Source organism: Myxocyprinus asiaticus, chromosome 26, assembly GCF_019703515.2.
Source record: "Myxocyprinus asiaticus isolate MX2 ecotype Aquarium Trade chromosome 26, UBuf_Myxa_2, whole genome shotgun sequence".
Taxonomy (NCBI): Eukaryota; Metazoa; Chordata; class Actinopteri; order Cypriniformes; family Catostomidae; genus Myxocyprinus; species Myxocyprinus asiaticus.
Window position 1 is genome coordinate 9,795,339 of NC_059369.1, and position 25,915 is coordinate 9,821,253.

At 41.9% G+C, this 25,915-nt stretch overlaps 2 protein-coding genes across 11 annotated transcripts in view; one reads left to right on the plus strand and one right to left on the minus strand.

Moving 5' to 3' along the window:
- Nucleotides 1-25,915, minus strand: part of LOC127416774 (uncharacterized) — a 35,393-nt gene that overhangs the window by 6,139 nt on the left and 3,339 nt on the right. The window contains exons 3-4 of the mRNA XM_051656328.1: nt 14,800-14,973; nt 14,324-14,535 (exon numbers count right to left, since the gene is read on the minus strand). Coding sequence (XP_051512288.1) covers nt 14,324-14,535; nt 14,800-14,973 — 386 coding nt within the window. The remainder of the gene's footprint in view (nt 1-14,323; nt 14,536-14,799; nt 14,974-25,915) is intronic.
- The window catches only part of LOC127416762 (ankyrin repeat domain-containing protein 65-like), a 29,061-nt gene continuing 19,609 nt past the window's right edge, over nt 16,464-25,915 (plus strand). For 2 of the 10 annotated variants that reach the window (XM_051656311.1, XM_051656314.1), the window contains exons 1-2: nt 16,536-16,680; nt 17,496-17,556. Coding sequence is in view for 3 of the 10 variants with exons in the window: in XM_051656316.1 (XP_051512276.1) it covers nt 16,553-16,680 (128 nt within the window). In the remaining 7 variants the exon portion in view is untranslated. Of the gene's footprint in view, nt 16,681-17,495; nt 17,580-17,936; nt 18,023-18,097; nt 18,147-25,915 lie in introns of those variants that run through there. The other 8 variants (XM_051656313.1, XM_051656315.1, XM_051656307.1 and 5 more) reach the window with 6 other exon arrangements.

Below are 25,915 nucleotides of genomic sequence, written 5' to 3' on the forward strand. Positions count from 1 at the left end.
CTTTTGAGACTGACACACATTTTCTTTGGCTATAAAGTCAACGCTTAAAACCACTCACATAATTGCTCAAATTTTCAGGAGGATCATTGGAGGAGGACCAGTTATCATGCAAAACGGCCAACAGACCTCATACCACATGTCCAAAGACTTGATCATTCATGCTAAAAACTGTGCTCTCTTGCACAACTTCTCTGGAGGTGCGAAGTAAAATTGGTGCCCTGATCTGTTTGAAGGATTTTAGGGATGCCAAAAATTTAAAGTGGATAGGCAGCAGGATAACAGGTAGCTTGACACATAGTCAACAAGTAACTACTACCAGTTTTAGATTGAGTCAAAGGACCAATGCAATCCAGAATCAAGTACTCAAACGGCTTTGCATCGACTTCAGTGGGACATAGAGGAGCAGGTTTTGAAGTTTGGTTTGATTTTCCAATCATTTGACATGTATGGCACGTTCTAATGTATTGCAAAATATATCTCTTAAAACGCGACCAGAAAAATACCGGAGCACACAATCGTAAGTCTTTTTGAAACCCAGATGGCCCGCAAGCTCATCATGAGCAGACTTCATTACAATCAAGCGCAACGGAGCAGGAACCACAATCTGAGTCATGCAATCAGTCAACAAATTATTTGGAAGCCACTTCCTCAAAAGGACACCGACTCGAATAAAGTAACCCTGCACAGCAGTTTCATCATTAAGAACGTGTACAAACAAAGGCTTTAATGTAAGATCAGCTTGTTGCTCTTTCACCAGATCATCCTTTGAGACATCCAGTGGAAAAGCTTCAAGCACAAAATTCCCCTGTAAAAGAGGATTCATCCTTTTATACACAGCCAAATTCACGTTCAGCACGAGCTGCTGCATGCGTCACTATGCAAGCAGTGAAAACATCTGGGTATTCCTGCACACTCTCATCCAGGTTACTTGAGAGAGAGGGCTCAGAAATCAAAAGCAGAGGTGGCGACACATAACTCCAAACTCACGCACATTCCAAATCATTTCCGAGAATCAGTGAGATCTCATCGACAGGAAGAGCGGGACGCACACCAATCGTTACCTCACCTTGAACCAACTCGGAATCTAAGCAAATTATGAGTAGCAGACCTGTGTCGGAAATGTCAGAAAATGGCAAAACAGATTTTAAAATAAATGATCGTGACACCTGTATCTCTTAGAATGTTTACAGGAATTATTTTGTCAGTCCCCACCAACAACAAATGCCCCACTGAAATAAAAGGAGCAGAAGATTTCTGTGCCAAAACATTTAAAACAGTAGATATTGGCACAGGAGTAACAAAAGTTGATGGTTTAACTGGAGAGCTGCAAGATTTTCCTTTCACCTTTAATACAGGGCATTCAAATTTCCAATGACCTTTTCCTAAACAGTAGTTACAAATTCGATTTGGATCAAATTTACATTTGAGGTATTCATTTTTGTTGATCGTAGCTGAGCCAGCATTAACGGAAGAATTGCTAGGTGTATCAAAGCGAGGAACAGTTCTCTGTTCCCTACCCACGCAAACATCACCCATGAAGTTTATGAGTAAGCACATAGTGATCAACTACTGCAGCAGCAGCATCAGACTCCAAAGCAACGTCACGTTAATTTAGGTAAATGATAAGCTGTGGAAGAAGCGTACTCTTAAATTGTTCCAGCACAGTTAAGTTGGCTAAATCATAAAAAGTGGATGTATTCGATCAGTGCTGGATGTAGGCATGGGCAGATGTGGGCTGAGCACACCCAAACGTGAGTCTTCAAGTTCAAGTTCAAGTTTATTTACAAAGCACACTTAAAAACACACTTGTTGTAACCAAAGTGCTGTACAATAAAAATAAATAAATAAATAAAAACATTAATACCAGAATTAAATATAATTTTCAAAGTGTTAAAAGAACAAACTAATAAAACATTGTAAAACATACAAATAAAAAACCCTATACTTCTCGAACAACATCATAGGCTATAGAGAAAAAATATGTCTTCAATCTAGATTTAAATATAGCCAATGAGGAAGAAGACCTAACAACAAATGGAAGTGCATTCCACAACCTGGGGGCCTCAACTACAAATGCCTGATCACCTTTGGTTTTCAAATGAGAATGAGGAACAGAGAGAAGTAACTGATTTGATGATCGAAGTGACTTAGGTGCAGAATGTGGTTGAAGTAGATCAGCAATGTACTGAGGGGCTAGACCATGCAAGGCCTTATAAACATACACCAGAACCTTAAATTTAACACTGTAACTAACTGTAAGCCAATGTAGGGAAGCGAGAACAGGGGTGATATGCTCTCTTTTCTTAGTACCCGTTAGAAGTCTAGCTGCTGCATTTTGGACTACTTGCAGACTGTACTTCTGAAAGATAGAGCCTTGAGGAAACATATACAGAGAAAAAAGCAGAGGACCCAACATGGAGCCTTGTGGGATGCCACATGTGATCAGTGTTGAGGAAGAGAAGTGATTATCAATACTGATATAAAAAGTTATTTCCTTAAGATATGAGGAAAACCAGTTTAATGCAACTCCCTAAATGCCAACAACTCTCTCAAGATGATTTAAAAAATGGAGTGATTGATCGTGCCAAATGCTGCACTGAGGTCTAAAAGGATTAAAATGGCCCCGTTGACAAAATCCAGGGAAACTAAAATATCTTTAGTCACCTTTAACAGTGCAGTCTCAGTACTATGCAGTGACCTTAAGCCTGATTGAAATTTGTCAAATATGTTGAAGGCAGTCAGATTTGAATAGAGCACCTTTTCCAAGATTTTGGATAGAAATGGCAATTTTGAAATAGGCCTATAATTCTTAGAAACTGTAGGGTCAAGATGAGGTTTTTTCAGCAGAGGCTGAACCACAGCATGTTTAAAGCTGGCAGGAACTGCTCCATTTCTCAGAGAACTGTTGATTATGGCCAGCATAATGGGGGCAACAGAATTAAAAACATCTTTGAGCAACCGTGATGGTATGACATCAATGGGAGAATTAGCAGGTTTCATTAACGAAATTATATCTGACAGTTGAGCAAATGAGACAGGGTCAAAGTGACTGAAAGAACTGGGAGGCAGCATGGGTTCAGAGTGAATCACAACTGGGCCCAAGATATGCGTTCTAATGTCCTGAATTTTGTCAATAAAAAATTCAAGAAACTTTTCACATGTCTCAGGGGCTGCATCTGGATAGCCCATAGGGGAAGGGTTCAGAACAGAATCAACTGTATTAAAAATGATCTTAGGCCTATGGGCATTTTTAGCAGTTATTTCAGAGAAGTAATTCGATTTTGCAGTCTTGACGGAGACTTGATACTGCTTTAAGGAATCACAAAATATTTCAAATGAAAACTTAAGTTTATCCTTCTTCCACTTATGCTCTGCCTTCCTACATTCCTGCCTAATAGAGCGAGTATGCTCATTAAGCCAAGGCTGGATGCCTGACCTATTTTTACAACTCAGCGACTTTAAAGAAGCAACCTTGTCTAAAATGGCAGTGCAAGTTGTATTTAAGACTTCAACCAACTGTGAGGTGTCTGAAATACAAGTAATAACATCTGTGATATGAGACAGATAAGTAGAAGCATACACCTCTGTAAACTACGTAACTGTGGAAGAATGAATAGCACGAGTGAGGTGCCGGCGCACAGGGTTTGGAGATACAAAATGTGGCTGCACAGAGTCAAATAAAACAAAACTATGGTCAGAGATTCCAGAATCTACTACCTCAAGTTTGGTCACATGAAGACCAGAGGTTAATACCAAATCAAGCGTATGACCCTTTACATGAGTAGGGCCTGAAACTAACTGTGTGAGATTAAAGGAATCCACCATACATAAAAAATCCTTGACTAGAGGTTGTGTTTGGCAGCATATGTGAATATTAAAATCTCAGTTTGTCAAAACGAGGTACCAGGGATGATAAGAGTTCTGAGAATTCAAAAATAAAATCCTTGTTATATTTAGGAGGTCTATACACTAGAGCACAGAGAGCAGGACATATTAGATTGATTTTCATTAGCTGCACTTCGAAAATTGAAAATCCATTAACCGGCAAAAGTCTGCAGTGATACTGATTCCTGAACACAGTAGTTAGACCACCACCGCAGCCAACAGACCTTGGAGAGTTATAATAGGTACGGTTAGCAGGAGTCAGTTCACCCAGAGAAATGACATCACCATTGTTTAGCCAGGTCTCTGTCAAGAATAAAAAGTGCAAATACTTAGAACTAAAAAAGTCATTCAAAATGAAGGATTTGTTAGAGAGAGACCTGGCATTAATTAATTAATGCTATTTTTAGAGGAGAGGAGGCTGTAGTTGAAGGTGCAATTGTGGCTGACACAGTTTTCACAGGAGAGTATTCCAGTAAGCGAATATGATCAAAGTTGATACCACCGCTCGCAGCAACCAGTCTATTGGCGAGACGACAGGTAGTTGACCATAATGACGGAATACAGCTGTTGGATGCATGACAGGTATAAGACTTCTCATAAGTGCGACGAGACCCCCGATGAATATAACGAGGGCGGTGTGCAATCCCCAGAGTAGCACAGGCTTTGTAGGTTTCCGCAGGCAGATGTGAGAATGAGTTTAGACACAACAGATCCGAAGTAGTGTAAAAATACATCCTATTTATGCCGATGCACAGCAGAGCAAACAGGTAGTGTGAGTTTTAAAGTCCACTAAAATTGCAATAAAAACAAAAAGGAGAAGCCAGAACCAATCCATCTACCTGGTTAAGACACCGCGAAGCCAGCACCGTAAGCAGCGAGGGCTTGTGAGCCAGTATGTAGTGAAGTCGTAGCCGGAGAGATGTCAATAAAAGAAAAACATAGAATAATCTAAGGCCAACAGAAAAAGTATTTTCCTCCAGTACAAAATATCAGACAGTAGAGTCCACAGATCATAAGGTGGTCCCGTATCGAATCAACGCATCAGCCACATAAACTGAACCAGCAGATACTTAGCTGTAGAGCGAGTTCATTCCAAAGGTGAGTGGCGCATAAACCAACACCATGGCATTCATAAAAAAAAAAAATCCCAGGGCAATCACAGTTCAGTGAGATCCAAATTGAATCTAAGCAAAGTAGCAGCAACAGTCGAATAAAACAAACAAAACACGCACAACAATACACCGGAGAGTAGCGGCAGACAGACACGCCAGCGTTCACTTCCATTCCGTGCCCTTGCCCTTGCTCTTGCCCACCCAATCAAACATTTGGCAAACACGGATTAAATGTTTTTTTGTTTGTTTGTTTTTTTTACAGTTTATGCATTGGTTAAAAGCAGTTTGGGGGTGGGCTATGTGTTGTAAACATAGACCATGAGGATTCCCCAACCAATCACAAAATAGCACCAGAAATGTGTAATTTTTTTGTCATTGGCCGAAATCAACAACACGTTCTACATTTAAGAGGCGTTTCATTCTGCTGCGGACCAGACACCAGAGATGGTCACACGAGCGACAATGGTAATAAGAGATGTTTTTGTGCATAGGTTTTTAGTGCTCATAAAGAAGCATGGTGGTGTATCTAGCAGTGACCATGTGGCTTCTGTTAATGTACCACAGGCTTCCTCTTCCCGCTCATCAAATATCTCCCTCTCCTTCCACCTCAGCTCCCCAAAATCATGCTGCGAATGTTCGCAAAATACTGGACCTGAATTGTAAAACACCATCCCAGCCAATTTTAGCTGATGGCACCTTTCATGTCCATGGCTGTATCCAATGTTTTGCGGGATGTTGAAAGTTTGGTGTCGCTTAAAAAGTCTTTTTAATATTTACATCTATCATTTTACAGTACTACTATGTTTTTGCCATGAAAATAACCTTTGGTGCTGACATGGCATTACTTTCTATCCATCCATCCATCTAAACTCCTGCATATTTACCTAAATGAGTTTACACGTTAAGTTTCACTGGTAATAATATCAGTACCCTTTACTATCCTACAAAGGCCAAACTCAGTAACTACACCATCACTGAAACTGATAAAAATGTCTTGAATTATTCATGTGGATTTTGTAGTTACTGCATTTCCACATAATATTTTCTTTGAATCTCAGCATATGAGACAAACTTGTCTGTCACTAGACAGGTCATAGCGTCCTGGTTACTTGCGTAACCTCCGTTCCCTGATGGAGACGTTGTGTCAATGTAGTGACACTAGGGGTCACTCTTGGGAGCCCGAAACACCTCTGGTCTTTGAAAATTGGCAAATGGTATTTGCATACCACTCCCCCGAACATACGGGTATAAAAGGAGCTGGTATGCAACCACTCATTCAGGTTTTGTGCTGAGGAGCCGAGATAATGTCCCGGCCATTTCAGCAGGTAGTCCAGCATTGTGGCAGGAGGGACACAACGTCTCGTTCCCTCCATCAGGGAACGGAGGTTACGCAAGTAACCAGGACATTCCCTATCTGTCACTCACTCGACGTTGTGTCGATGTAGTGACACTAGGGGTCCCTATATGAAATGCCACAACTAGCTGAACTATGTTACGTGAACTGGCGGTGTGTGACAGGCAGACCACTGTGTGCCTCGTAGCTAGCGCACCAGGCCGACATGTAATCTCCCCCAACGCTGTTATGAGTGTTGAACGGCCCTTCGGGAACAAGTCGACAGGGTCTGTGCAAGTAGGTTCACTGTGGGAAACGCATATTTGCATATTCCAGGGGGCCAGCTGTGTGCCAGCGCATCTATACCGAGAGGTGACTCGGTCAGGACGTACCAGAGCGGGCAGTGGGAGGATTCTTGGGAAGCGAACAGGTCTACCTGTGCCTGCCCGAATCGACTCCAAATCAGCTGGACCACCTGAGGGTGGAGTCTCCACTCTCCCCTGAGGGTAACCTGTCGTGACAGCGCGTCTGCTGCAGTGTTGAGGTTGCCCGGGATGTGAGTGGCTCGCAGACTGCTGACTCCAGAGGAGGAGACGGCGGGCGAGTTGTGACATACAACGGGAGCGTAAACCACCTTGACGGTTTATGTATACCACCGTTGCCGTGTTGTCTGTCCGAACAAACACATGCTTGCCCTGGATCAACGGCCGAAACCTCCGCAGGGCGAGCAGAATTGCCAACAACTCAAGGCAGTTGATGTGCCAATGCAGCCGTGGGCCTGTCCAGAAGCCAGCGGCTGCATGCCCGTTGCATACAGTGCCCCAGCCCATTTTGGAGGCATCTGTCATAACCACGACGCACCTGGAGACCTGCTCTAGGGGAATGCCTGCCCGTAGAAATGTGAGGTAGGTCCAAGGGCTGAAGAGGCAGTGACAGACCGGCGTGATGGCCATGCGATGTGTCCCACGGCGCTATGCCCATCTCGGGATTCGAGTCTGGAACCAATGCTGAAGCGGTCTCACATGCATCAACCCGAGCAGAGTGGCCACCGCTGAGGATGCCATATGCCCCAGGAGCCTCTGAAACAGTTTCAGTGGAACCGCTGTCTTCTGACTGAACGCCTTCAAACAGGTCAGCACTGACTGTGCGTGCTTGTTCGTGAGGCACGCCGTCATCGAGACTGAGTCCAACTCCAAGCCGAGAAAAGAGATGTTCTGAACCCGGAGGAGCTTGCTCTTTCCCCAGTTTACCCGAAGCCCTAGTTGGCTGAGGTGCAAGAGCACCAGGTCCCTGTGTGCACACAACATATCCTGAGAGTGAGCTAGTATTAGCCAATCATCGAGATAGTTGAGGATGCGAATACCCACTTCCCTTAACGGGGCAAGGTCTGCCTCTGCGACCTTCGTGAAGATGCAAGGGGACAAGGACAGGCCGAAAGAGAGGACCTTGTACTGATTCACCCGACCCTCAAATGCAAACCGCAGGAAGGGTCTGTGTCGAGGTAGAATCGAGACGTGGAAGTATGCTTCCTTCAGGTCTACTGCCGCGAACCAATCTCGATGCCGGACGCTCGTTAGAATGCATTTTTTGCATCTTGAATGGGAGTCTGTGTAAAGCCCGGTTCAGTACTCGCAGGTCCAAGATTGGCCGCAACCCACCACATTTCTTTGGTACAATGAAGTAGGGGCTGTAAAACCCCTTCTTCATCTCGGCCAGAGGGACAGGCTCTATCGCACCCTTCTGTAGGAGGGTAGCGATTTCCGCGCACAAGGTAGCGGCGTTCTCGCCCTTCACCGAGGTGAAGTGGATGCAGCTGAACCTGGGCGGACGCCTGGCGAACTGAATTCACGTAGCCGAGTTGGACGGTCTGGACCAGCCATCGCGATGGGTTGGAAAGTGCAAGCCACGCATCCAAGCTCCGGGCGAGGGGGAACAAGGGGACAATCTCATCAGACGTACCGGTGGGTGGGGCCTCATGGCGGGGCGGAGCCTGAGGTGCCATGTCGTGTCATGGCCGTGCTGAGTTCAGGGACATCGAAGCACTTACCTGGCTCCTTGTGACCACCCCCGGAACAGCCTGGGACGGGGGAGGAAGAGGCCTGTCCTCGTGACCCGTGGAGACCGTCACATTGGTGGCGGATTTGTGCCACCACTGGGGGGCAGTGGCTGGGAGATCGCCGCTGGAGCGCCAAACCTGCCAAAATGGAATGGTGGACGGTGGTCGTGATGACGGCCGTGCGCACCGGGTATGTGACCCAGGGAACAAGGAAACCGCTCTTTTGCTGAACTCTTGGGTACCGCAGCCACTTGGGCATGTGGCGAAATTAAATGAAAAGGTAACAAAAGATTCTCCTCCTGGCCCTCCACCGGGGGATGGAGTGGTCTGCTTACCAGCTCCAGAACAGTGGGTTGTCTCATCCCTGGGTCACCCGTCTCAGGGGCGCTTCGAAGTCTTTCTCGGGTTCTTGGCAGCTGGCCATGAGATGGGTGGCGTCTGCTTCCTGCGGTGGGCTCCATGCCGAGGAGGACGCCCTTGGCGATGAGCAGATGGGGTGCGGGGTCTTGAGCCGTGACGGGGCAGGATGTGCTGGATAGCTTCCGTCTGCTGCTTCACCACCGAGAACTGCAGGGCAAAGTCCTCGACGGTGTCACCGAACTGGCCAACCTGGGAAATGGGGGCGCCAAGGAACCGAGCCTTGTCGGCCTCTCCCATCTTGACCAGGTTGAGCCAAAGGTGGCACTCCTGGACCACAGAGATGGACATCACCCGCCTGAGAGACCGCGCCATAACCTTCGTTGCCCGGAGGGCGAGGTCGGTCATTGAGCACAGCTCCTGCATCAATCCCGGTGCGGAACTACCCTCGTGCAGTTCCTTTAGTGCCTTGGCTTGGTGGACTTGCAGGAGAACCATGGCGTGCAGGGCAGAGGCGGCTTGTCCAGCAGCACCATAGGCATCGGCCGTCAGGGACGACGTAAACCTACAGGCCTTGGATGGGAGCTTTGGGTGCCCGTGCCAGGTGGCGGCGCTCTGCGGGCATAGGTGCACTGCGAGCGCATTATCCACCGGGGAGATCGCCAAATAGCCCTTGGCCGCCCCACCATCGAGGGTAGTGAGGGTGGGGGAGCAGAAAGATCAGGACCGGGCAGTAAAAGGTGCCTCCCACGACCTTGTCAGCTCCTTGTGCACTTCCGGGAAGAAAGGAACCGGGGCGGGGCGTGGCTGTGAGCGGCGCCGCAAGCCCAGGAACCAATCATCGAGCCGTGAGGGTTCAGGGGAGAGTCCAGCCTTCTGCGACTCATTGCTCCTAGCATTCCACAGCCCCTTGCTCCAAGCTTTCCACAGCCCTTGTCTCCAAGTTGAATCATCCGCCACTGATATTGGTGTGTAGGGCCACGAAGACCCTTCCCCACAAATTTTCAGTGCCCTTGCCTGCCATGGCCAACGAGCCGATGCCCACACCCATGCCTGCCACAGCCAACGAGCTGACACCCACACCTGCCATGGCCAATGAGTCGAAGCTTCGTCTGTCCAAGAGCCAGCATTGCCAGTCTCGTCCATCCCAGAGCCTGCGTTGTCAATCTCGTCCATCCCAGAGCCAGCGTAGCCAGCCTCATCTGTCTCAGAGCCTGCGTTGCCAGCTTCATCTGTCCCACAGCCTGCGTTGCCCACTTCGGCCTCCCGGAGGAGGAGGAGGAGAAAGACGTCTGTTCCCAAGTCTCTGCCCATGTACACAACCACAGAGGTCATCTCCGAGTCTCTGCCCATGTTCACAACCACAGAGGTCGTCTCCGAGTCTCTGCCCATGTACATGACCACGAAGGTCATTTCCTAGTCTCTGCCCATGTTCATGACCACAGAGGTTGTCTCCGAGTCTCTGCCCATGTTCACGACTACAGAGGTCGTCTCCGAGTCTCTGCCCATGTTCACGACCACAGAGGTCGTCTCCGAGTCTCTGCCCATGTTCACAACCACAGAGGTCGTCTCCGAGTCTCTGCCCATGTACATGACCACAGAGGTCGTTTCCTAGACTATGCACATGTTCATGACCACAGAGGTCATCTCCGAGTCTCTGCCCATGCCCACGACCACAGAGGTCATTCCTGAGTCCCTGTCCATGCCCACGACCACAGAGGTCGCTCCCGAGACTCTGCTCATGTTCACGACCACTGAGGTCATTTCCCAGTCATCCTGGACTCTTAGTCTCGAGCCTGCCATGGCTCTGCCTTCCACGGCTTTGCCCCTCGAGACTCCTATGGCTCCGCCTTCCATGGCTCCGCCCCTAGAGCCTCCCATGGCTCCGCCTTCCACGGCTCCGCCCCTAGAGCCTCCCATGGCTCCGCCTTCCATGGCTCCGCCCCTCGAGCCTCCCATGGCTCCGCCTGCCACGGCTTTGCCCTTCGAGCCTCCCACGGCTCCGCCTTCCACGGCTTCACCCCTCGAGCCTTCCTCTGCTCCGCCTTCCACGGCTTCGCCCCTCGAGCCTGCCACGGCTCTGCCTTCTACGGCTTCGTCCACGAGCCTCCCACGGCTCTGCCTGCCACGGCTTCACTCTTCGAGCCTCCTGTGGCTCCGCCTTCCACGGCTCCGCCCCTTGAGCCTCCCACGGCTCTGCCTGCCATGGCTTCACCCCTTGAGTCTCCTACGGCTCCGTCTTCCATGGCTCCATCCTCAGAGACTTCCACGGCCCCAGTCTCTAGTCTGTGGTTACCACCCAGGCCTCCTGACCCTGTTTCAGCTCTGTGGCCATCAACCAGGCCTCTTGATCCAGTCCTTACCCTGAGGTGGTCTCCCTGGTCTCATGGTCATCCGCCTGATCTGCTCTGGTCTACTGGGTCTCCGGGCCAACCGCCTGATCTGCTCTGGTCTTCTGGGTCTCCTGGCCATCCGCCTGATCTGCTCTGGTTTCCCTGGTCTCATGGTCGTCCGCCTGATCTGCTCTGGTCTTCTGAGTCTCCTGGCCATCCGCCTAATCTGCTCTGGTCTCCCTGGTATCATGGCTGTCCACCTGATCTGCTCTGGTCTTCTGAGTCTCCTGGCCATCTGCCTGTTCTGCTCTGGTATCCTTGGTCTCCGGCTCCATCTTAGCCCTGCCTCCCTTACCAGCCTTCCTTGGGCGTCAGGAGCCACCTGTTGTTTGCCTTGTGTTTTGCCCCTGTCATCTGTTTCCCATGGACTACACTTCCCATACTGCCCTCATCACTGCCAGCTGTCTTCGATTGTTTTCACCTGTCTTTTCACCTGTATAATTACTCATTATCCATTGTGTATTTAATGCTCTGTTGTTTGCCTAGTCTTTGTCAGTTGTTATGTGTTTTGACCTCCTGTGTAAGACCTATGCCCATCGTGAATGTTTCCTTTGTCGTACTTTGTTTATTTAATAAAACTCTGTTTAGCCACACCTAGATCCAGCTCTTGGGACTTCCTTTCTAATGTTACAAGTATGCATTTTACAAGTTAATCCTTACATGGCACTGTGTTCTCAAATTAATGAATCTCTAGTGATGAGAAGTCCAATTCATTTCCATGAACCTGTTCTTTCGAATGGTTCATTTCAGTGAACTGGTTCAAAAAACCATAAACCGCAATGACGTCACTAGTACGTAATTCTAACATCCTGGCAAACTCAAACACATACACACCATACACACTCAAACACATTCAAATAAAGCCGGCACATATTGTGGATTATTACTTTACAAATATGTTAACATAATTATATGGTGTTTATTGTCATCAGTATTTCATTCAGTGATCCTGCATGTCGAACATGACTAACAAATATTAAAGAAATATTCTGGTTTTCAATACAAGTTTAGCTCAATCGACAGCATTTGTGGCATAATGTTGATTACCACAAAAATTAATTTTGACTCCTCCTCCAGAAAATGAGGAACGTTACAGTGAGGCACTTGCAATGAAAGTGAATGGGACCATTTTTTTAGGGTTTAAAGGCAGAAATGTGAAGCTTATAATTTTATAAAAGCACTTACTTTAATTCTTCTGTTAAAACTCATGTATTATTTGAGCTGTAAAGTTGTTTTAGGGTTTTAGTGTTTGTTGACATTACATCATCATGGCAACAAAGTTGTAAAATTGGTTATAACTTTATACAGTATAGGTCTAAATTCATGTTTACACGCATAATGTTTGTCTTGTGGCTATACTTTTGAAAAAGTGAGTAAAATTGGCCCCATTTACTTCCATTATAAGTGCCTGTAACCCAGATTTTTGCTTTTTTTAAAGAAAATGAAGAACGAGTCAAAATTATTTTTTGTGGTAATCAACATTATGCCACAAATGCTGTCGATAGAACTTAACTTGTACTGAACCCGGAATATTCCTTTAAGTCTTGGATTAGTTTCCATACAGTTTGGCAACTAGGACAGCCAATGGAACATCGCCCTCTTTAACTCACTCCTCCAGGTCTCCTCTCGCTCTCTGAGGTCAATGAATGAGCGGTGCCTGCTGGTCCTATCGCAACGCCGTAAAGTCCATTTCATGATCATTCACTTTCTGTCACCACTGTCTGTGGTGGAATGAGCTTCTGACATACACCCAATTTGTTGTGACCATCTTAACATTAAAGAAGCAGTTGAAAACAAATCTGTTTCATGAGCACTTAACCCATCCACAGACATAATGGCACTGCAATTTAAAAATAATTATAAAAAATATCCCTTTCTTTGCGTCTGTTTTCTGTGCTAGCTTCTATACTATTCTTGCTACTCTTGAAACTTGGCAGTGCAATACTGTAGATATTGTTGACTTTTCTATGACAAATTGCTTGTTTTGTCCCTTATTTGTAAGTCGCTTTGGATAAAAGTGTCTGCTAAATTTAAGCTTCATTTTTTACACACAACTTCAATTCACATGACGTTTATCAAAGCCATGCATGGAAAGTAACAAATTACAACTATTCTAGTTACTGTACTTAAGTACATTTTTTATATTTTTTCTACTTTTACATTATGTATTTTTATTTCATTTTTATGTATTTTATATCATAATTATGTATTCAACTACACTACATTCATTTTTCACAGAATCACCACAATTACACAGTAACATTCCTAAAGATTCAGCAATGTTTTAGCACTAAATCTATCATGGCGCAGAGCACAAAACGTATGCGATTCAGTTCAACTCTGTGAATTTTGTATTCTACAGAGTATACTCTAAAGCGCTATGTCTTGTTGTCTCACTAACTTTTTCCAAATCACATAACAATACCATAGAGTTTTACAATGCTAAGAAACTTTTAACAATTATTAAATGCCAATTCTGAACATTTATCCTAGGACCAACCATTAAACATAAACCTTTTAAAAAAACTGTTTGGGGTAATCTGAAACACACACAAGTTTTTAAATTGGTTGGTGTGTTTCAGTAATGAGATAAATTTTTATTTTTTAAATAAATTTGATGAGTAATAATTATGTGTTTAGAGTGTCAACTAAATGTTGATCTGTTCAAATCTATTTTAATTATTTTTCCAACTAGTCAGCTACTTAGATTTTTTGCCAAAGTTTGTGTGTTGCTGTACAGATAACTCTAGAATCTTCCGAACATTCTGTTCAGTTACGATGTGAACGCAATAATACTAAAGATTACATTTTATACAACAACGAGCCAAATTGGTCAGCCCGTAAGGGTCAGAGATGAGACATAAATTGAGTGGGCTCTTCTCCTTGCAGATACCTATGGAGTCCAGTTCCTTTGGCTTATGATTCTTTAAATTCCAAACAACCCTTCAATGAATCATTTGATAGAACAACAGAGATACCGAGAGATCAAGAGAACTAGATTCATCAGAATAATTCATTACATGTTGAATACCAGACAAGGGATTAAACAAACAACATAGATACACAGACTTACTTGGGTAACTAAACACAGGTGGGAAACAATTATGGGAGGAACAGGAAACAGTTGACAAGGGGGAAAACTGCACAGAATTAACATAAATCAGAGTTAAAATTATATTAGACCCACCATCAGCTGGCTTGGGATTAGCTGGACGTGGGACAGGTGACCAGATGGACCTGGTTGGGGATCAGCTGAATCTTGGAGAGGGGGCTGTGGTGGGACCTCAAGAGGTTCTGCTTCATTGTCACAGAGGCAAAAGAGGAAGGTGCGCTGTACCCGCCATGTTCTCTGGAAGAATGCTCTGATGCCTTTCTTCTTCCCTACTTTTGACAGTTTTTCTTTAAAAAATATATAAAAATAAATGTCATGATTACAAAATTAACTAAACAGGAAGATAAAAGCGTAACATAAAAATAACCATAATCTATAACTATTTAGTATAGAATATCTAATAACTATCTATAATAATTTAACAATGTCTCGCATTTTCCACTTTTATTATTTTTTATATTTTAATGTCATATTTTTATTTAAACTATTGATTATATTTAATGTTGTATATATTATTGTTATTTGCATCTCATTCTAATGTTGTCCCGTACCTGTTGGGCTGTTCTCAATGGTGAGGGCTGCAGAAAGGGCCTCTTGTACCGTTGGGTTGGTGGGCTTTCCACCAGCAGCCAGTGTAAAGTCACTCAACATCGGCTGAGCAGCAACTGACACTTGCCTGCTGATCTTGAGCTCCACGGACTTCAGCAGAGGAATGGAGCAGCTCTCTATAGAGATCATGATTGTGTTCATTGCTCAAGTGATTATTGTCGCCTTGGCTCTGATTATCACTGAACTGAAGCGACTCTGTGCTGTAAACTGCAAGGGGATCGGTGATGTCTGATTTGTGAACGAATCATTGGAGCTGAATCTGTTCATCAGTTTGATTCTTTGAATTTTCAAAATGATTTGAAAATCAGTCTTAATAATTCATTTTGTGAATTGATTTGTGAATCTGAATCAAAATCACAAGAAGAGCCCCGGAAAACACGTGCTGTGTCTCCACTTGGGAATCTGAAGAGTGAGCATAAGGGACAGTCTAAAAGTTCACTAAAGTGTTGATAGTGTCCAAGCGTTCATTTAATTTACTTATACATTCTAACATAACAAACACTGTTATTTAAAAGAAGAAAAATATATTTTCACATTCTAAAGTTTGTAGTATGCCAGTGTGGTGGCTGACTTACTACGTATGAAGTTTTGCCAGCATGTCCAGTTATATAGTATTCAGTTATTTTAGAAAAATATAATTAAAATTCATCAAGAAGTTATTTTCACATTCTAAAGGTTGTAACTGGCTGCCACTGACTCACTAATTGATTAATTTGAGTGTTTTATTACTTTTTAAAGTGATCGGACTGGTTTTTGCATGGTGGATTATTTAAAAAGCAACAAAATTGTGTAAAGTCTGGCATTGCAGGCCATTCACACAGATTGCATTTGTCTATTTAGCCAGAGAGTTGTCTTTGGCCGCTCTGCCATGTATCCATTTTTTTCAGTGTCATGTGCTATGAGTGCCGAATCTGTTAAAATCTGTGTCAAGTAGCATGCATTTCGCTCCATTCCAGCTGCATCTAGCTGTGTGAACAACACCTTATGCGCACATTATGATATGTGTTATCAGCATATTATGATACGTGCAAGGTTTCAGGAACCTTAGAAATGGGTCGGGGACTTTAAGTGGTTAAGATCTTGTAATAGAGTCTTGGGGATGGGCTATTTTGGTTTTCACACTTAGCTACCACCTAACAATGCCCTAGCAACCACTCCGAGCACTCTAGATATGTGCTAAAAACACGCAAAACACCTTGGCAACTACCCAAAACAGCATCTATCTAGAGGAGAATTGTTCATATTTGTGGCCTGAACAACCACATGCATTTACAATTGTCTTATTTGGCCTTGTATGCATCTCAAACCACCACCTCTGGTCGGATAGCTATCTTTCTCGACTGTTTTTTTTTTTTTTGGAGGGCATTTACATTTGGTCTTTTCATGATCAAATAGCTATCCAATCAGTAAAAACAGTGACCAAAGTTCCCATCCCTTTGAGTGGATGTAATGATTTCAGACATGATCCGAACACTGAATTAAGTCATATGAAGCCTTATCACCATGCTAATGAAAACAGAGACTGTACAGTATGTGACTGTGCCACAGCAACCATCAGGCATGCGCAGTGCCAGAACACTCTTTCTATCTTTCTCTCTCTTTCTCTCTGTCTCTCTCTCATGTGTCATCATACAATAACAGAGCTCTAAAAACCCATTCTCACCATAGCAACCATAGAGGAACATAAAACACTTCATGATCGGTTTAAACGGGGCTGGAAAAACCGGACCTGCTTTGTTATGGCACACTGAGAAGACCAGGGATCTGTGTAACACACCATACTGGGAAGAAGCACGACTTCATGGAGTAACTGGCACACAGAGGTAACTTCTACCATGTCCGATGAACTGAGTAAGATGAATCTGAAATATTTTATGAAGTGTATATCATTTGACTGCTAATTAGAATCCACAAGACATTACACAAATTATCTTATTAACTGATAATTTCTTGGGGAACCATTCAGAAATAGAGATTGACAGCCAAAACTTAGAACTGTGACCTGGTCTGATCGCTTCACTATTAATTGCACAAAATTCAAAATCTCATTTGCTAAACTTCCTCGGCACCAGTTTATCTTTGTATGTTTGTACAGATATTTTGCCCTAATAAATGGGAAGGAAGGGAGGCAAAGGCAGGAGGCAGTTGTCCACTCACATAATCCCAAACACCCACTACATGACAGCGCGTTCACGCCTCCAGATCTCCAGTGGATCACGGCTTGGCACAGATACACGCACACATTGAATATGAGAGAAAAATATTTAACACTTAGCTCTTTAAACTGCATCTCTTTTTATATCAAACATGTGTGCACTGCAATAGCATTTAACAGAACTTTTAATGTAATTGTATTTAAATGCATCTTGAATCCATTGATTTCTTGGTATAAAATAAAACATGTTTTTGGATATACATTTATAATAACCAACTGTTAAAACAAGCATCACTGTTGCTCATACTTTAGGTATTATTACTGTAAGGTAACTGTAAGTATTAAACTTTGGCACGCAACTTATCCTTCACCATTTGTGGTAGAGACCAGAATGAGACCTCAAATCACGCAGCTTGTTAAGGAGAGTTGTGCTATTACTTTTCTAAGCAATCAAACTCACACCTAAAAAATCTCGATTTACAGTATACTTTGATGGAGGGACCTGGGCCATATATAGAGAACAGAACATCATAGAGACTTGGAGGTGGGCAATTTTGACTTTGGCCAGTAAGCAACATCCTTGCAACCACACAGCAACACACAGAATATCCACTCATAAGTCCTTGGCAACTGCAGAGCAAAAGCTTGGCAACCATCCACAACACCCTAGTATCATTGCAAGCACCTCACATGTTCTTCAGAAAATGGAAAAATCTAGATTCTTTATGTAATGCTTAACTGATGATTATTTAATGTACATTTTTATAGTTATTGATTCATATATTTTCATAGATATTCACATACAGTGTACCTACTAAACTACTGATATGTTACGCATTATATAATGTTTATAAATATCTTTTAATGAAAATTAGTAGTGTTATTAACATTACGTGTTTTTCATGTTTTGTTCTGCATCATCAGAAATCTCCCATCTGTTTGAATTGGGTTGATTGCCGAGTTGCTCCCCAGTAAGACTGCCAGGAAAGTTAATGGAAACCTCTCAAATAGTAATTGCACACATTGTTACCATGGAGACCATTTCTCTAGATGGGATAACAGCAGAAAAGAAAGATCAGAAAGGCTTTAGATGAATTTCAATGGAGGATCAGTATAGCATTTTGCACCCATTGGGTCAGTGACTCGATATGTTACGCAATTGCTCCAAAGATTTACACAAAATTTATCACACATTTAACTCAATGTATATTGAATATTGGTCAGAATGTTATCCAATTCAGTGATGTAATATAACTGACAGAAAAATATCTTGATGGCTTCAAACTTTTACAGTACCATACCCTGGTGGAATGAGTGCTGTTAGCAACTGTACACAGCAAGTGTATCTGTCTGTTCTCCTGCAAGACTACAAACCTCTCCCAAAATAAGTTATGCCTACTACTAACCACATCCACTTCTTCAACATATGCATAATGCAAAAAGTATGTTAACTACATAAAGTACACTTTAATGTCCTATGCCATGTTTTCTAATATTTTAACATGGCACAACTCTTCTTACTGTCTTTAATTTAAAGTGATTCAAAATTGTATACCCAAAATTTCTTCCTTTGGGGACAGGTTTTGAGGTCTGGACTGCACAGGCCTTTAAATGAAACCTGACCCATGCCTGAGATGTATGACCTGACCCTAACCAAACCGAAAGGTGCCATCAGATTTTAACATGACCTGAAATCGCTCACTCTCTTTATAATTTCTTCTCCAAGCAAGTATTTCTGCAATAGGCTATATTTTATGTAAGCATTGTAGGCTACATTCTTAACAGTATTGTAACCGTAAACATACACAGTTTTAACAAGGCAAGGCAGCCCCTCAGCACACCATAGCAGGAGGAAACAACACTGGCTTTATCAAGCTCACAAACTTTGGTGCAGAACAATCTGTAATCATGTGTAACAATGTAACAGTTACATTAAGTCCTTTTTGCAGCCTGCAACTTTTTCAGAATGTAGAATCTTTGGGACACCTGCGGTATTAAAGCTAGAATAAAACAGTGCATTGAATGAAACAGAACACAGGTGTCTCTGTCCATGTACCTTTGGATAATTAGTTTTCTCGTTTTGTCTAACCTAACCCCATACAAAGAAAATAAGAGTTCACCAGAGTTTAAGTTTTTCTATTGTTTTTGCCGATAGATTCTATTCATTTTAATGAAGAACATTAATATTTCTTAGAAAAACGTCTGACTGCTGTATGTTTATTGCAATCTCATCAAGCAATGGATACCTGGAAACAACAACCACTGAACTTACCAACTCGCTTTTGCCCCCAAATGGGGTGGCAGTGCTTTTTTATTTTTAAAAGGAATTAAATTGAGACAAATTTGCAGAGCAATCCCAACACAGCTGATGGGATTAAGGCATTACAGAAGATGGGGCAAGTTGACCAATCAGATAAAAGGGGCATTTCAGTGCTGCTCACATGTGCATATCAAATTGAGTCTTTTCCCCCAATCTCTTTATTCCTTTTTAAATAGAAAATGAAATAGTCAACAGAAAATGAGTTTATATCTGCTTATTTTATTAATCAGTGTTAAAATCAATAAAGAAAAAACACATTTTTAGTTTTTCATTTTTGGGCAAAAGTACTCGGACCACGATCGGTCCGTGTACGGTCCGTGTACGTTTTGATTATTTAATTTTCTATTTGGAATTGAATAACAAGAAAGGAAAAGACGGCTCATTTTCTCATTTTTCATTTAGTTTAACAAACGGAAAATGAGAATTCGGCTTGATTTCTCCTTTTTTGTTTATTTTTTAAAAATTGGTTTATGGCTTGAATATTTCATTCGCACATGTGGGTGGCACTGAAACGCCCCTTTCATCTGATTGGAATAAGAATAAGAATAAGAGTCAGTACGGTTCTGCCAATGTGTTTACACTTTTATAAATTAATGTCACAAACCACCACTCACTATTAACTACGCAAGCCATTTGAGGCCGAAATGTGTCGCTGGGCACATAATAAGTGCTGTTGCGACTTGCGAAGCATTGCCTCTAATGTACGACGCGTGAGAGATCGCAAGCCCAGACTATATGCCGACACGGAGTTTGGCATATTATTTATTATTTTTATATTGTAGTAGGCCCTACCTGTGTTTCCATGTCACATTGATAAATGCAAAGAAGATAGTTCTGTCACTTTGGATAAAAGTGTAAGCTAAATAATGTTTGGGTATTAGCCTCCTGTAAGAGCAACAAGTGGAATGGACGTAAAAATTTAATAAACATCACCATGATAACGTAACATTTCCCACTCGTCTGGAGTGAACATTTAACGAGCTCACTAGGTGTTTGTTTTTGTGTTTGTTTGTTCTGGGCAGTATTTGTGCAGTAGGGCCTATGACAAAAAGCAAAACTTGTTACAACTGTACATGGTCCAACCCCCTTTGAAACGAAAACAAGTTTGGCAGATTAAAAACAGACAAGACAACATATTTGTAATTTTAACCATCTGAGAATGATGGATGAAGTTTTTTTTGTTTTGTTTTGTTTTTGCCAATTCCTGCAGTCAAAAATTGTTTAGTAAGTAAGGTTCAAGCAGGGTATGTGCATTGGAGAAAGTTGTTCAGTGAAGACATCTTAAAAAGTTCTGAAAAATTGTAAGAATAAAATAAAAGTTGTTGTAGATTACATTTTCCATTGTTTTGACTGACCTACACATCTGCCTGCAGACACCCAGCTGTGCGAATTCATTTATAGATTTAACAAGATTAACATAAGCCCTTTACATGAATTGAATGTGATTTATCAATACCTAGTACATCTTAAAATATAGAGATCATGACAAATGAAGAAACTGCCAAACCAGTCACTTGAGAATGCATTTATAGTTCTAGAAAATCCAAACCAAAGCTGTGCTGGACAAACATTAAATGCATTAAGCAGTGGGAATAACCAATACCTTGAAAGAAATGAACAAGCCTCAGAGAAACATACCATGCAATTAAGTATCTAACAAAATTATTAATAATAAAAAAATAAATAAAAAAATGTGCTGCCTTTTTACAGTTAATTTACAGGGTTAAGAGGATTGGTTTTAAATTGTATTCCACAGATGACAGAATACAATCTGTGAAATGTAATTTGTAATGTATTTGGTTAGATTACTCAAAGAAGTGTGATTGAATGATTTTGGATTATATCTTTAACACAGTTGTTAAATTTAATTATTGCAGAAACTCTCCTCAGATCACAATTCATATTGCTATTTTTTAGTAGATATAATTCTATTTCTTTTTTTTTTTCTGATTTTCTCCACAATTTGGAATGCCCAATTCCCACTGTGCTCTAAGTCCTCGTGGTGGCGAAGTGACTCGCCTCAATCCGGGTGGCGGAGGATGAATCTCAGTTGCCTCCACGTCTGAGACCGTCAATCCATGTATCTTATCCTGTGGCTTGTTGAGTGCGTTACCGTGGAGACATAGCGCGTGTGGAGGCTTCACGCTATTCTCCGCAGCATCCACGCACAACTCACCACGCGCCCCACCGAGAGTGAGAACCACATTATAGCAACCATGAGGAGGTTACCCCATGTGACTCTACCCTCCCTAGCAACCGGCCCAATTTGGTTGCTTAGTAGACCTGGCTGGAGTCAATCAGCATGCCCTGGATCCGAACTCGTGATTCCAGGGGTGGTAGTCAGCGTCAGTACTCGCTGAGCTACCCAGGCCCCTATAATTCTATTCTGTTACTCCCCAACCCTGCTCATTTTTGTCAGATATTAAGGTTATGTTCACTGATTTAATTATTCATTTTTATTAAATAATTATTAGTATTTTTTTCTTTCCAAATGTAGTCGTGTAAGTTCATGCCTTAGAACACAAAATATGTGAATGTCTTGCACACGATTTATACTTAGTCAGGAGCAGGTACAAATACTGCCCAGACTAAACACAGCATTATTTTTCCACATGAGATGCCTTTATCTGTCTACCAACAAAATGCATGTCAATCTATCTATCTATCTATCTATCTATCTATGACACACACACACACACACACACACACACAAACACCTAGCGAGCTCATTAAACGTTCACTCAAGACGATTGGGAAATGTTACGGACATGTTATTATGGTGATGTTTATTACATTTTTACATCCACTCCACTTGTAGCTCTTACAGTAGGCTAATACCCAAACATTATTTAGTTTACACCAGGGGCGTGACTAGAGTCTGCCAAGATTAGTGGCTGAGCCCATTGTCCATTTTAGACATAAGAGGTATACTGTGAACAAAGTTTTTCTGAATGAGTTTCCAGTCCAGCTAAATGCTTAACCCCCTTGCAAATGCAGTTATTTTTGCTAAAGGAGTATATTATTCTTACTACATTTAGCCATTATTCATTATCCAATAATAATAATAATAATAATAATGTATTTCTAAATGCCTGTTAAAGGTAGGACACACATAAATGTAAATTCTATCATAATTTTCTCACCCTCACCCGACTTTCTTTCATGGAACACAAAAGGAAATGTTAGGAAGAGATGCATGTTAGTCTCAGTCATTCTTCACTTTCATTGAATCCATTTTTTAATACAATATAAGTAAATGGTGACTGAGGCTGTCTTTCTGTCTAACATCTCCTTTTGTCCACAGAAGAAAATAAGTCATACAGAACAACATGAGGGTGAGTAAATAATGACAGAATTTTAATTTTTGAGCAAACTTTACCCTGCTGAAAAAAAAAACAAAACAGCCTAAGCTGGTTTGCTGGTTTTAGATGGTCTCCCAGCCTGGTCAGACTGGTCTGTTGGCTAGTTTAGAGGGGTTTTGATCACTTTTCAACTGGTCAGGCTGGGAGACCAGTTTAAACCAGCAAACCAGCTTAGGCTGGTCTAGGCTGTTTTTAAGGAAATACTGATGTCCATTGTAAGTGAGACACTAATCATCAAGGTTACTTGATGATATCAGTTAAGGATAACAGTTACTCGAGGTCTCAAACAATGAATCATAAGTCATACATTTTAACTACTTCACACAATTTTATTGTCTCTTCAAGTTCAATGAAAAATCTACCTACCAAACTTAATATTAATGTGTTTCTTATGATAGGGGGAAAAAAAATCAATCATATAGAAATCATCTTTTTCGATTACAACCCCAATTCCAAAAAAGTTGGGACAGTAGGCAAAATGCTGATAAAAACAAAAAGTAGTGATTTGTAAATTATATTCACCCTTTGCGATATTGAAAACACTACAACTACACATTATATGATGTTTTACCCTGTGAATTTCATTGTTTTGTGTTTTTTTTAATTTGCAGTAATTTCAAATCGGATAATTACAACACGCTACAAAAAAGACAGTTGAGTGTTTACCACTGTGAAACATCACCATTTCATCTAATAACACTTATTAAGCATTTGGGCACTGAAGACACAAGTTTGTTAAGTTTAGAAAGTGGAATTTTCCCCCATTCATACATTATGTAGGTCTTTAGCTGCACAATTGTACAGGGTCTTTGTACATGGTGTGCTTAATAATACGCCACACGTTCTCAATTGGAGATTGTCAGGACTGCATGCAGGCCAGTCTAGCACCCACACTCTCTGCTCACACAGCCATGCACTTGTAATCCAGTCAGTATGTGGTTTGAAGTTATCCTGCTGAAATTTCCGGGACATCCCTGGAAAATACAGTGCTGGATGGCAGTATATGCTGCTCCACAATTTGTACATATGTGTCTGCATTCATGGTGTTATCACAGATGTGTGTGTTACCCATGCCATGAGCACTGACACACCCCTGGCCCATACAGACACTGGCTTTTGGAACTGACGCTAATAACTTGGATGGTCCTTTTCCTCTTTGGCCCGGAAAACACAACGGCTGTGTTTTTCAAAAACATTTTGAAATGTGGATTCGTTGGACTAAAAAACACAGTTCCATTGTTCTACTTTCCATCTAAGATGAGACTGAGCACAGAAAAGTCGGCAGCGCTTCTGGACAGTGTTGATGTAGGGCTTGTGATTTGCATAGTAAAGTCTTAAATTGCATCTGTGGATGCAGCGGCGAGTGGTGTTGACTAACAAAGGTTTACTAAAGTTATCCCAAGCCCATGTTCCTGATATCCATTACAGATGAATGACGTTTTTTAAGACAGTGACGTCTGAGGGATCAGAGATCACGATCATTCAAAAGTGGTTTTCGTCTTGACCTTTACGCACCGAGATTTGACCAGATTCCTTGAATCTTTTAACTATATTGTGCACTGTAGAGGGTGAAATGCCCAAAATCCTTCCAATCAAATACATTTACTATATCAATCTAAATTTTGATATATTTACAATATAGATATATAATAAGATATAATATATAATGTTTTTTATTGTATTAATTCATATATTATGTCAAACTCAAAACCTCTGCCCGAGTACTTCATGAGAACCAGTAAAGTAAAAAGAAAATGTGTTTTTGAGCTCCTTGAGGGAGTAGAGTGTAACATCTTGCACGAAGATTTGCGAATCGGTTAAGAACAGCATCTTCATGGTACAACGGGTTAAATAGAAAGTTTGATTGTATTTTATTCTGAACCACTGGATGGCAATTAAACCCACCACAGCATTTTTCAGCTTTTCTAAACATCCAATTTTCACTATGCAATATGAAATTTGGCTGATCCTTGACATGGATCTGAGGTTAATTCTGAGGTAATTTGATATTTCATGTCTTTGAAAGTGTTGTAGATTTATGTAGTTTTTAGTCCCGTATGATCTTTGTAACACTTCAGATTCAAAATAAATAGATGTTAAATAGTATAGTTAGCTGACTCTTTAATTTTTTTCCATGACATAGATTAGTTAAAAAGATCAATATAATTTATTAAGTTTAGATAATGGTGTCCATCTTAGAGATAATAAGCATATTTACAATGAAGCCATAGTTTTTGTCAAAGTATCGTATTTATTGTTAATACTAATGTAAAACCATATAAAATTGTAATTGTATAAAAGCAGTGTGAGAAGCTTTCATAATCTTTGAAATTTTGTGTAATTTAATTTATGTATTTTTAGATTTTATTTATATTTTAGTGACAGTGTCAAGTTGTTTTTATTTGTATACCGCTTTTCACAATACACATCGTTTCAAAGCAGCTTTACAGGAAGTCATAATGTGTGATGTCTAAACATCATACTGTCTTATAATTTACATTGGGCAGTTTTTGGGCTGGGTGATATGACGATATATGTCGTGACAATTATGTAAACGGTCAGCCAATTGAGATTTGCTAAGTATACACCAATCAGCCACAACATTAAAACCACCTGCCTAATATTGTGTAGGTCTCCCTTGTGCCACCAAAACAGCACCAACCCGCATCTCAGAATATCATTCTGACATGATATTTTTCTCACCACAATTGTACAGAGTGGTTATCTGAGTTACTGTAGACTTTGTCAGTTCTAACTAGTCTGGCCATTCTCCATTGACCTCTCTCATCAACAAGGCGTTTCCATCCACAGAACTGACGCTCACTGGATGTTTTTTGTTTTTGGCACCATTCTGAGTAAATTCTAGAGACTGTTGTGCGTGAAAATCCCAGGAGATCAGCAGTTACAGAAATACTCAAACCAGCCCATCTGGCACCAGCAATCATCCATGCGATTATCTAATCAGCCAATCGTGTGGCAGCAGTGCAGTGCATAAAATCATGCAGACAGGGGTCAGGAGCTTCAGTTAATGTTCACATCAACCATCAGAATAGGGAAAAAATGTGATCTCAGTGATTTGGACCGTGGCACGATTGTTGATGCCAGATGGGCTGGTTTGAGTATTTCTGTAACTGCTGATCTCCTGGGATTTTCACACACAACAGTCTCTAGAATTTACCCTGAATGGTGCCAAAAACAAAAAACATTCAGTGAGCAGCAGT